At 37.0% G+C, this 13,721-nt stretch overlaps 1 protein-coding gene across 1 annotated transcript in view; it reads right to left on the bottom strand.

Annotated features, from left to right (window-relative positions):
- Positions 1-1,064: 1,064 nt before the first annotated feature.
- Positions 1,065-13,721, bottom strand: part of LOC104358578 (sodium channel protein type 5 subunit alpha-like) — a 45,375-nt gene continuing 32,718 nt past the window's right edge. The window contains exons 20-28 of the mRNA XM_033009720.2: positions 11,333-11,487; positions 10,505-10,678; positions 10,137-10,244; positions 8,167-8,445; positions 7,476-7,529; positions 5,561-5,702; positions 4,841-4,941; positions 4,150-4,420; positions 1,065-2,726 (exon numbers count right to left, since the gene is read on the bottom strand). Of these exons, the coding sequence (XP_032865611.1) occupies positions 1,528-2,726; positions 4,150-4,420; positions 4,841-4,941; positions 5,561-5,702; positions 7,476-7,529; positions 8,167-8,445; positions 10,137-10,244; positions 10,505-10,678; positions 11,333-11,487 (2,483 nt within the window). The 3' untranslated portion in view covers positions 1,065-1,527. The remainder of the gene's footprint in view (positions 2,727-4,149; positions 4,421-4,840; positions 4,942-5,560; positions 5,703-7,475; positions 7,530-8,166; positions 8,446-10,136; positions 10,245-10,504; positions 10,679-11,332; positions 11,488-13,721) is intronic.

A 13,721-nucleotide genomic window follows, 5' to 3' on the forward strand; every position in this document is an offset into this window, starting at 1 on the left:
TAAATAAGAAATTAAAATGTCAAGGGTAATTTATGACTGCATATGGTACATGACAAAGGATAACACAACAGTCATTAGATAGCAAAGTGCATCAGAATGAAGTATCGCCAAAGTACACGTACAAAGGATGAAAGACTGACTACTGTTTGAGCATGTGTTTTTCTGAGAAGCCCAAGCTAGTAAGGACACGGAGAAAGATAAAGAACTTTAAGGAAAACACAGTGAGGATTGTAAGACACCATGTGCACACATAGCCTCATGAGAAGTAGAATTTATGGTTACATCCTTAATCTTATGTTAACCCCAAGACCCAAATGTTTCAACCCAGATTTCCTAATTGTCCACATTACTTATACTTTTATTTCTTCTAATCTCTGCAGGAGAGAGAAAACTGGTCCTCCTATCAGAGAAGCACAGGCAGAAGGGGGAAAGGCTCCTACCACCAATGGAACACATCTACCTTGGGTCAAGGCCTCACTCCATGTCCATGAATGATGTTCACCAACACGACCAAGGACAGCTCAGGTGAGGCCCATGTCATGCACCCCAGACTGGGTTTCTGATGTCCAAGAGATCGGCCAAGTGATGCTGTCAATTCCCATCCCCTCTGCCCCCAGTGAAAAAGCTTACTTGTGTCTCTCTAACACATTGGCAGGAATGGACTTGAGCATGAAATTTAACGATTCTGTGAAGTTTGAGGAGAGTAAGTATCAAACATAATTTGTTATGAAGTGACTGATAGACACAGCACTGCTGCCTTCACCCCTCTGACATAGGAAACACGGTTAGAAAAAAAAATAATCCTCACAGACAAAATATAAAGCGAAGTTTTACTTAGGTCAGTACAACTTCTGTAATACTGAGTTGTATTTATTAATTCATCAAGCTGCAATAACACAACTACAATAACATACATGCCATAACTTATTCTGTAAATCAATCATATTGGAAGAAGTTCACTACACTGTGGCATATCTGTGGATCATGCAGTGGCTATGTTTGTGGTACATTTGTTCCCAAACATTTAAAAAAAAAAAAAAAAAAAAAAAAAAAAAGCAGCCATTTCCTTAACAGGTTTATAATGACAGTATCAATTAGGAATGGACTAAGGGTAAATTTTAGTTTCTTTCCCTTCAGCAATTTATCTTAACACTGGCATTCTTTTTCTGTTCTCCAGTAGATCCATTGGTGTTTGAGTTTTTCTCTGTTTCTTGCACCGAAGGCAATGTCAGCAGATGTTACCTATGTTTCTGCTGTGAATACACTGCAGCACTCAGGTACTGTGGGCCCTGCTTTGCAGTAAGGTGCCTTTGATCAAATAGATCCAAAACCTTTCTCTACATATGTAAATATTTAACAAAGCTGAACATAGCAGAGCCAATGGCTACAATTTAGCAGCTACCATAGTTAACTGATCGTGATCAACAGACCTTGTTTAATAGGGAAGCTGCCTCAGCTGATATGTATTTACAATATCAGCTTCCTTGAACATTTTAAAATATTCTTAACAACATTGTCACTGACGAACTATTTAATGTCTGGAGATTGTTGATTACCTGCGATTTCTCCATTCTCAACCATGAGATTGCCACTGCTGGCCCTTGTGACACTGTCATATGATGGAGGAAAGGATGCTGAGGACAAAGTTTCAGACTTGTCAGGACTCCTACCATAGTTTTCACCCATCATAGATGCCATAAGTCCTGCTTTTTCTGGGGCAGCATCTCCAAGAGTGTTAATACTGCAAGTTCTGTGATGGTACAGGTAAGAAGCCTGCTTTATGGAGCGCAGGAGCAAATGACTCCTGTAGGCACGCTGGATGACAGTGGCAGAAGCTTCCTCTTGTCTGTGTCTGAGTGTAGTAGAGATTGGCTCATAGGATTTTTTTGATGGATTAGCAGCCATGAACTTCTCCTCCATTTGTACTTTTAGAGTATCCAGCTCCCCAGAATCTCCTAACACTCGTTTGGTAAAAGCAAACAAGATATCCAAGCAGTGGATCCTGTCTCCACTGACCATAGGCAGGTCCATTGCTATGAGTTCAACTCTGTTTGGTTTTGGTACACGTAAAGGTTCAGCCAGAGCATCTGCAAAGTCTGAAAGCACAGAGAAAGTTATAAACTGAGTTGCCTCAGGATCAAACTTTTCCCAGATTTCATAAAAGATGTCAAAGTCATCTTCCCCTAAAGGGGCTGTACTTTCCTCAGTAGCAGCATTGAAGTTCTCCAGAATAACAGCTATATACATGTTTACAACAATGAGAAATGATACAATGATGTAACTTACAAAATAAATAATACCTATAGCAGGTTTACCACATTCGCCTATAGTACCATTTATGTTTGGATCACAGTATGGTGGCCCAGTGTTTAAAATAGGACTGAGAAGACCATCCCAGCCAGCTGATGTGGTGATTTGGAAGAGACAAAGCATGCTGTTAGCAAAGGTTTGGAAGTTGAACATATCATCAATGCCATCTTCCATCTTCACATAGGCAAAGTTAGCCATGCCAAAAATAGCATAAATGAACATGACCAGAAAAAGCAAGAGGCCAATGTTGAACAGAGCAGGTAGGGACATCATTAAGGCAAACAGGAGAGTTCGAATTCCTTTGGCGGCCCGGATGAGTCTCAGTATTCGTCCAATCCGAGCCAAGCGAATGACCCTGAAGAGTGTAGGTGGTAAGAAATGTTCAAATGCTTTACCGATGCCAGAAAGCAGTAAGGCTAAAATGGAAAAGATAACAACTGATTAGAACATCACATTTCTGCTTAAATAATGAGTAGGATGAAATTATAATATCTGTACAGTTGAAAAATATTTGATGTGTGTGGTAAGACCCTACTAGAGCAACTTCTAATAGAAGTTAGAGTTGAAAAAAATAGCTGTAGAAAACAGCAGTTATGAACTATATTCTTCAGCTACCAGAAAATAGTACCTGTTGCACTAAGGATGACAAGCACCTTTCTGCACACAACTTCAAACACCTGTATCAGTCAACACATGTTGACTGATGTTTTCTTTGACACTGGTTGCACGAATACTTCAGCAGGTGCAGGTTATATATTTACCTTCTAAATTTGACTTCAAATACTGATAAAGCTGAACTAAGAAAACAAGATATAATAAAAATGCCATGGTCATAATTTAGATAATATGCTCAAAATATGTATAAAAAAAAAACAGTGATGAGCACAGAAGTTGTGCGTGTCACTCTACAATGGCTTTTAGTTCATTCAGGGACACAGCTACATATGGATGTTATTTTATCTTCAGTTTGCATGAAAAAATGACAGATCTAGTAGCACCAGAAGAGGTTTGGCTTTTCTAAGTTTAGATGTTTTAGATACATTTTTCTGGATTTCCAGTCCAGAACTTAATTTGTCAAGGAAGAGACATATTCTTACTGGAATATTACTTATCCAGAACATAAGTCATATTAAAGAAACAAAATATTTTTCTTCCCCTGAATGTCTTCTGTTATTTTGGCAGTACTGGCCCTATGAATAGTAAAAGTGTCAGAGGACCTCTTAACCCCATTCTTCCATTGCAATCCCTTCAAATAAAAGCTAATACATTTGAGGCGTTTATTTCTATCCTGGAAATAAGCGTTCACACTGTGTAACGATCAGCTATGCCTGAGTTTCCAGAAACTGAATTCTGTAGTCTATAATCTAATTCCAGTCTTCATATCCGCTATATATTTCAATTCTCTATTACAAACACAGATGACAAAACCCAGCAATTTCTATCTGATCAAAGATTTCTTAGTTGGCACTAAATCTGTAACAATATAAATTATCACATAATGCAGTACTGGTATGATGGGTTATTCATTTTGTCTTTCAGACTGAAAAAAAACAACCTCAAGAACCATTATGAAAGATTTTACATAACACAGCTGCCTTTTTTTTTTTTTTTTTCTCTTTTTTTTTTAAATACTTCTATTAAAAGAAAATAGCAGGGTCACATATATTAAAAATATTATTATTTTAATATAATCATGGTGGGGTTTTTAGTTCTTTTTCCTCAAGCCGTCAGTATTATGATTTCCATTTCAACATCAATTTACAGTTGATATATTTTAACTCATTTTTTTTCTGAAAATAATTGATTTAATAAGGAATTTGCCAAACCAATTTTACTTACCAACAAATGACATGATCACAACAACCAAATCAAATATGTTCCAGGCATTTGAGAAATAGTACTGTCTCAGAGCCACCAATTTCAATACACATTCTGCAGTAAAGATGGCAATGAAGAGTATATTGATTTGGTTAAGTACATTAGTCTTTGTTGCACTTTGCTCATAGGTTTCCACCATCATGGTGATCATGTTAAGGCAGATGAGAATCATGATGACAACATCAAAGGCTTGGCGTGTTACAATGTCAAAAAGGAAACCTTGGTATCTGTTCTAGAGGAAAAAAAATATATCTGGCATCAGTTATGAAAGCAGGGGGTACTCATCCATACACGTTTCCAACAGCTCCAATTTTTATGTTGCAGTCACTCAACTAGAGTGAAGTCACAGAAATTTAAGAGAGGCAGAATATAAAAATGACATTAAAAATCCATTCCCACCCTGAAGTTTAATCAGTTCCAAGGTGAATATAAAACCCAACAATAATTAGGCAGAGAACTTAATAAATATTTAACCTGTAAAATCTTTCACTGCAACTTTTTGGTATAGAATTGACTTTAGTGCACTGTCTGAGTATCAATGTAAAGACAGTATAAATAATTTATATGCAATATATAAACGTATGCACTTTTCAGTGAATTAAATTGCATATTTGCAATGAATTTTCCTTCTGAAAAATTCAGACAGTCTTACCAGTGGCCTTGGAATGGGTTTTTGAGGTTTCTTGGATCCCAACTTTTTCATTGCATTGTAATATTTTTTCTGTTCTTCTGTCATAAATATATCTTCCCCACCTAAGTATAGAAAGAAATGTCACTGTTACTTGGTGAGAAAGCAGCACTATTGTAGTTACAAAGTTTTAAATGTTGGAAACTAACATTCCTTCCTTTTTCACATCTTGCTGGTACTAACCCTTTTCATAATGTGTATGTCCAAAAAAACAGAGTGGCACAAACCACATATTCACAAAGTCCTGGGGTGAAACCCAGATAGCGCAGAAAGCATGAAAACAAAGGACCTACTGAAAACCTGGACAGGAACAAATCTTTCCCTGGTTTCCCACATCATGGTCTTTTTGAATATCCAAAATACTCATCAGAGCATCTGTATCAGACTACTTTCTAAATAATTAGTCTCTTGTTGTGTTCAATTCCAAAATAGGAGCAAAATTCTAAGGGCTGCAAAGAAGATGTCATTGTCATCAAAACGCTGGGAAAGAGCTAGGTGTTCAGGTTATAGGGGAAAAAAAAAAGGAGGAAGAAACTCACCCTGCGTATTACTTCTGCTAACTTTATTACTAATGCTCTTGCAATGCCAATAGAAAGTTTAGATTCTATGTACAGCAAGGACCTCAATCTCTAAAGACAGCATTGCTTGACATACAGTAGGTGCCTGGGAGCACAACCAATATACTTATCTTTTTTTTTTGTTGGTTAAAGTTGTCAATAATAACACCAACAAAAAGATTGAGGGTAAAGAAAGATCCGAAGATGATGAAGTTCACAAAGTAGAGATACATAAATAGACTGTGCTCCATTTGTGGCTGCTCATTTTTCTGTAAGAATGAAAAGCAACATGAAAAATGACCAATAACAACAGGGGCTCAATTCAGAATAACCTTCATATTGCATATCTTCTCATACACTGATTTCAGGAGGAACTAAGTTTTAAAGCCCTATTGCTAATTCTGACAAAACTGGTATAGTTTACCAATAGTGCATAACACAAAATACTGTATGTATATGATACTTTTAGAAGGGGCATGAAATGGTGGAAGAAAGTAACATTCATATGGGTGACTATTGGATGCATCAGAATCCTAAGGCTTCATAGGGAGGTTATGGCTCAGATGCTGACTGCTATCACTTTTGAAATCAAACATGAATGTTACAAAATGATGCACCAAGTACAACACCTGATAGATAACTAACCAGAAAATATGTCTCAAAATAATAGTACTACAAAGTGTTTATACTATCACAGCTCGTTAATTTGATTTCTTTTAAAATGCTTGTTTATGTAGTTTCTGGCTAGTTCACTGCAGAACAGGATAATTCAATTCATACTGATATATTTGCACTGAAAAACTTGTAGAGCAAAGCTTAGTCTTTGACTAATGGTGAATGAGGTTTACTTTTTTTTTTTTTTTTTTTTTTTTTTTTACAGAAGCTGATTGTTGTGGTTTTTTATTTTTTCTTTTCAAACCTGACTTAAAATCCTATCATTTGCAATTAACTGAGGCGCTACTAAAGTCAATAGAAACAGTCACTGAATTGGACATTCTTGACATGATTTTCACAAGCAGTTCAGAAGCACCAGTTCATCTTCTTCTAATAAGAATAGGAGCTATAAATTGCTCAGTACTTGAAAAATCAAGTAAACTATTTATAAGTCTAATTCCAAGGTCCTGCCACTAAAAATCTTGGCCTAGATACGTTTTTTTCTTCTTAGTTGAAAACTTATTTTGTGGACAAAAACATAGATAAAAACAAGACCAGAACAAGACACACAGCTTTTCAAATTGAAACACATACACACATTTTTATATATGGTTACTTTTAAAATTATTTGATTCCTTTGAAGTCATGATCAAATTAAGATAGCCTCTTCATTTGAAATTCTTTGCCTCCAAAGATATACAACTATGTTCCAGATAACAATGGATATTGGATAACTTCTGATAAGATAGTAAACGATACTGTCAATATAAACAGTAGGTAGAATATTATGTGATGTCTGACAATGTATTTTAAGTGACTGCTTACCTACAATAGTTCAATCCTTGATAGGTATGGTTTTATGTTTTGAAATGGACTTTGAACTATATCACTTTAAAACATTCAGGTTTACTCCAAGTTTGAGTTTCAAAAAAGATGTGTGAAGGTAGTTGCCTCCATGTGAGTGGGAACTCTGAACTCCACTGCTAGCTGATGGACATCCAGTTATTAGTAGAGTCAGTGTAGTATAAAGAGGTGCTCAGCTGAACAGTATAGATAACCAGGGTGAGCTGAAATGCTCCCTAGATCCCTCAGAGTGTATTGACTAGATCTCCATTAACCATACAGGGCACTTTGAAGTGAATTCACATGGAGACCTTACAGTATAGGTAACTGTATTTAGGCGAATGGATCTGGAGTTTAATCCCACTCCGCACTACAACAGATTAGGATACTATGAGTCATTCACAGATTAAATGTTTGCATCAGCTGATAAAAATAATACTAGAAAGATCTAGCACAAACAGCAGATACAAAAGCGCAAAAGCCATAATGCATTTGCAGAAAGCAGTAGCATTAACAAAAAATATAGTTTTAATATATTGACTGACCTCTCGTGAATCTACTGCTGCATACATGATGTCCATCCAACCTTTAAATGTTGCCTAGAATGAGAGATTATGGAAAATGTGTTGTTGAACTTTCAGGGTAAAACTCTTCACATCATTTGTAATAACTGAATGACACTGACTGGAGTAAGAACCTTGAGTATGGTCACACACATAGCACCAAGATCTGACTTTAGGGAAACCTGCCCTTGCTGTATGTGTGCCATTCTCAGCCTTACCAGGATGTGAAAGCTTGCTGGGGTGGGACAGAATATGTTGTCCTAGGATGCTCACAGGACAAACCTTCACTAGCATGGCCTACTAAACACCTTAAAACCCCCAGGGCTGGAAAAAAACAAACAAAAAAATGTACTACAGAAGATTAGCTCAGTATTTGCCCCAGCTTTCCTTCTGACATTGACTCCACCTCTCAGTCTCATGAACCTGCTGGAGGCTGAAACAGCACTTGTCTACAAATAGTAAACTTTGACACCTGGAACATCACAGCAGCATCTAATTTTTCTCCCTATTTCCACTTGTGTGCATCAACAGCAGTGCTGTTTGAACAGCCAGCTACAAGGGAAGAGCAGGCTGTATGATTCCACTCTTCCATCACCTGGAGATGAGTTAGGAGTTGACAGGAGGTCAAGCCCATATGACACAGTGCTAGCTAGAGAAGGCAAGCAGCACTTACCACCTGAAGAAGAGCCAGGTAGCCAGAGCCAACATTATCAAAGTTGACTTTAACATTGACCCAGAATATTTTTCCTGTGTTATTATACATGCTACAGTCTGTTTTGTCATTGATCGAACTATTTAATTCCGAATCTTCTTCTGTCAGATTGACACATTTCCCAAACTTCCCAGCAAAGAGGTTCACGCCCATGATGCTAAAGATGAGCCAGAAGATGAGGCAGACAAGCAGAACATTCATGATGGAAGGGATGGCTCCCAGGAGGGCATTGACAACCACCTTGGATGAAATGGAAGAGAAAAAACACACTCAAAGACAGGCTCAAGTATTTGCTCAGTGCAATAAGCAGTCACTTGGTCATCACAGTAAACAGAAACCTAGCATCTTCCATGTAAATATTAGTCACAGCTGTCACAGGTACCTTGAACAAACATTGAGAGGTCCATAGTATCTCTTAGGCTTTCAAAGGAACAGTTGATACTTTTGGAGCTGCTGTGAGCCACTACCACATGAGTATACTACCATATAGGTCCATCCTCTTTTGGTGAGTTTCCCTTGGGTTTGGAGTGGGGGATGTTTTGTTTGTTTGTGTGAAATTTTTATAACATAAAATTTCTGGAGTATTCATCGATAAGCCCTAGTGCAGAGGACTGTGTTATTAAGACTGTAGAAAGTAGTATTTAAGAGGACCAGTAATAACTTTCCACTAGTGTTTTTCTAGATCTACTCTTTTTAGTGGATTGTGTTTGGGGCCTATAATCATGACCTAGATAGTTTTCCTGTGCTAGGTGCTATATGATCAGAGAAAATGTCCCTTTAGGTATTAAGTGCATGCTAAGACAGAGCAGATTGCTTCAGCAAATGGGACAGCGTAAAGAAACAATGAGAAGATATCTCTGAGTTTCAGAGTGAAGGCCATGAACTCAGAACTCAGGTGGCCAAAGAACTTGATGGACCAGAAGAAAACTGAAAAAGCTTTGTGAAGGTTGTTGGAGACCATGTCCCATATGCTCTACATAGCAAGACAAGGTATGATGGTACCGGTTTCAAAACTGACTGCAGACGTGAAAATTTTGATACAGGCTGTTAATTATTTTAATGCAATTTCTCTCTGCCTTCACAGTGACAAGATTGCAATCAGAGAGCTTCCAGTCTCACTTCCAGAATATATCCAAAAGAAATCTATATCTCAGCTGTGTTGAGGCTGCATTCCCAGATAAAGACGTGACATCGATGCTATATGTATTTCTGTAATTTGTTTTCACATGCCAGAGTATATTCCATAGAACAGATTTTTGCCCAAATACCACTGTGGTTATCATACTGTTTCACAATACAGTGTACAGATGTGTTTTGCATATGGCTGAGGTAATCTTTCTCTGCCTTTGCACAATGGTAGATTTGTAATTAAATATAATTAATACCAGCAGCTTCACATTGTTGCAGGTGCTCCTTTGATGGAAAAAGGCAGCAAATATTCTACATACATTCCTGCTTTTTGAAAGAATATCTATTTGGAACAATAATTTGAGCAAAATACCTCTTAATAGCCTAAAGTTTTTGTAAATTAATCCAGTAAAAACTTGAAGAATGCAGGTGATTTTTGACTCTGAATTAGCTTGCCAACAGTCTTCAAAAATTACAACTGGGCTCACAGTTCTTATTCTCTGTTTTATTTCTGTCTATCTCAGTAAGACAGAAACACAAGACTGACTAGGCAGCAATGGAACAAAGTTCTGCCTAATCTAGTTTTAATTTCAACAGCATTTAAGATTAATCACTTGAGAAAAGTCTATAAGGAGCATCCAAGTACAGAGGAACACATCAAAGGTGCCTTTTAAAAATTCATTTTATAGGTCCTAAACTGGACTTGGTGTAGACACATGAACTTGATAAAGACACGATCATAACTTACAAAGCTGTTCCATTCTCGTTAGTACTGACAGGCTTTAATCTGTATTCAGTCTTACCCTCATTCCCTCAAATCGTGACAATGCTCTTAAGGGTCTCAGAGCTCGCAGAGTCCTAAGAGATTTCATGGGTCCCAATGAACTGGCTAAGAGGTTTATTAAAGAGACCTGAATGGGAAGACAAAATAAAGTATTAGCAAGGTCCTGACATCCATTTCCTTATTCCTGTTTAAAACAAACAAACAAACAAACAAACAAAACAAACCCCAAATCTCTCCACCTTTTCAGTGCCCAGAGTGCAATATCCTGAAACCATCATTAAAAGAGGGGATAGTACTGTCTTAACTTTGTGTCTAGAAAATATTCAGTGATTCTGTTACTACATCCTGCATCAGGACCCGTGTAGAAATGCGAAAGGCAGAACTTACATCTACAATGAGGAAGTCCAGCCAGCACCAGGCATTTGTGAAATACTTCTTGAAGCCGTAAGCCACCCATTTCAGGAGCATCTCCAGAACAAAGATGAAAGTGAACATTTTGTCAAGAAATGACAACATAATTTTAATGCTTTTTCTCTCATTTATATGGATGTCTTCAAATGCCTGAAATCATAATATACAGATAAATGGCAAAAGTCAGAGATGAGCTTTATAAAATGGAAGCCTAGCATCATTAAGACCCCTTTGTCATTCAGTATGCATTTACACAGATCTAAACACCAGCTTTTACTCAAATCTATGTCAGCTGATAGACATGTAATTCTCCCTGTCCCTTCTTTCTTTTTCTCTATTTAGTACAGCCCTGTGGAGACACACATCATGCACACTGGAATCCTAGGACCAAAGTATATATTTTTAGAAATTTATTTCAAGAAGTATATATATCGGAGAACTAAATATTCTTTTTTTTTTTTTTTTAATATTCAGTCATTTATTTGTTTTAATTATATAAAAAACTCCTTTATATTACACAGCTGTAAAATAACTTCCTGAGAAAAATCCAACATACATCCAGAATAGAAATAGCTTCTGAGATTTATATATTTTTAGCTTTGTTCACGCTCTCTTACAACTTTTAATATGAATAAATATTTGCAATAATTACAATAGTGAATAAATGACTGCTATGCAAATCCTCTTTTTTCTACTTATGAGTTCAAAGTTATTTGCTTTGTTTTCTGCTAAAAAAACTTCTCTGGGTACAAATTAAAGCTAAAAGTGTTTCTAAATAAATACATGAAACTGTGCTACACTAACCAGGGCTCCGCTGCTCAGGAGAATCATGAATATGATAAAGGATTCAAACCAGGAGTGCTCAACAATCTGGTAGCAGGTTTTTCTCAGATTCCACCACTTTTCTCCTCCAAACTTTATGACACTACCAACGTAACAATGAAAGTATCGAACACAACCTGAAAGCAAAAGAGAGCAATGGAAGGAATTGAAAGAAATATACATGCATGTGAAAGGTTGCTCAAGAAACATCTGGGGACAGGGAGAAGTCAACAGTCACATAAACTGCAAAATTGTTGGTTGTTTTTTATGTTTTGCCGTGAGGAAAAAAAAAAATAAATAAAAAAGGAGAAATCCATTTTTCTTTTTACTTGTCATTCCTATTTATATACATATCAAGTAGTGGAAGCCCCTTTGGACAACTTTCCATTGTTTCATGATATTTCTGAGACACTGGACACACTCTCACTGACTTGTTGTTTGGGCACACAAAACTTCAGGGGCATGGGAAAAGTCTTGGTGCGACAAAAGCCTTTCTCAGTTTCTGCACACTGTTTGGAAAGGAGAAACAAGATACCCCAGAACAAAAAGGCTTGGAGACAGAGAAGGTTAATAGCTGTCTTCAGTATCGTAGCATTATATTGTGCCTTGCAAGGTCTATTCATTTATGTATTTACTTCTGAATGTATGGACTTGCTGATATTATATGATATAACCTACAAAACATGTCATATTCTAGCTGATGCACAGGCTCCATAAAAGGAGACATCTCCTTTCATGCTCACCACACTACATAACAGACACTGACACCAGGGCCATCTGAGGTTTCCTGACCACCCCGTTACAAAATCCTGGCTTTGATTACTCATTAATTTTGCCAAGAATTAACTCACTTTGGCTAACATTTTCCTTGCTCTGTGCTCTGTGTTAATTCGTGCTTTCATTATAATGAAGTATGTCTGTCAGAAGGCTTCTGTCATTTCCAAGCACAGGAAAAATAATGTATATATGTATCATACATATAGGATATCTTATATACATATTATATAGTATTGTGTATATATAATTCATATATATGATAATATATAATATATATTAAAATATTATCATCTTTCTTTCAGTCCCCAGTTTCCCCAGTAATGTGGATCTGGGATGTGAGAGGAGGCAGGGAACGGCACTTGCACAAGAAGAGTTTTTTGCTCAGAAATGCCCATTAAGTCCAGATTTGCTGCACCTTCAGTTGAGTTCACTAATGGTTTGGCTGCAGCAGGCACACTCCAGCCTGGGACTAAAAAGCACAAAACAAGACATTTCACAGTTCATCTCCAGAACAGGGGGAAAACTAACTAACTAACTAAAAACATCTTTGTTTCTTTTGTTCTAACTGCTGTACTAGCAAAAAATGTCATCGATTAAGTAGTTTTGAGAAAAATCTGTAGCTCAGAAATGTGATATTTGTATTATTAATGCAATATGTGTTTGGTTTTTTTTTTTTTTTTTTTCAGGAGAAAGCAAATTGTAAGGTAGGTACAGTGGATCCCTCTCAGGATTTATGTTGTATATATTTTCACTGTTATGTTATATTATTACTACACAGAGAATACTTTGCATTTGGGTACATCATTCTAGTTTCAGATAATTTCTACATGCTTCATCGTTATCGATTCAGTCTTAAAATTGTGCATTAGAAGTTTCATTGACCCAAAAATGGCACAGGAGAAAAAAAAGAAAAGGCTAGCTCTGCAGAACAGGGAAATGAGGGCGTGGGAGTAATTACAGACAGATTTGATTTATCTGTGTTCTCATCAGATAAAATATCCAGGAAGCGGTGCTTGAATGGGAAGGCAATGATGAGAGAAAGGGTCTGCCTTTGGGAGCGGGGAGGAATACAGGCTCAGAGCTGTGGGACCTGCTGCTGGGCTCCACATAAGCAAAGCTGGAGAAGTCCCTCCTGTTCATTTTGTGGTACAGGGAAGCTTGAGTGGACAGAAAATAACAGAATTGACGAAAATTTGGAAATGTGTGGAAATGGTGGTGGTCGGCCAGGCTGACTGGGTGAGCAAATAGCAAGTTGGAGCACCAGGAAGAATTTTGCCACAGTTATAATTTGTTAATGCAACACACTTGTAAGAAACAAGACTATAAAATGACTTTATATAGTTTATTCTCTTGCAACTAATCCTGAGAGTGCAGTGATTACCCCTGGCCTTCTGTAACAACTGTTATTTGGGAAAAATCTCAAAAGCTATTTCGTTGCATCTTATGAAAACCACATGTTGTTACACATGTTACCATAGAAAGGATTCATAAAAGTACTGAACACATCCCATAACAACTTATAAAGCTAGATGTTGCCTGATGATTTGAGTAGGGATTCCTAGATTATCACCTTATAGAAATTCAACTTCATCCC

Source organism: Tyto alba, unplaced genomic scaffold (genome assembly GCF_018691265.1).
Source record: "Tyto alba isolate M040663 unplaced genomic scaffold, T.alba_DEE_v4.0 Super-Scaffold_38, whole genome shotgun sequence".
NCBI lineage: Eukaryota > Metazoa > Chordata > Aves > Strigiformes > Tytonidae > Tyto > Tyto alba.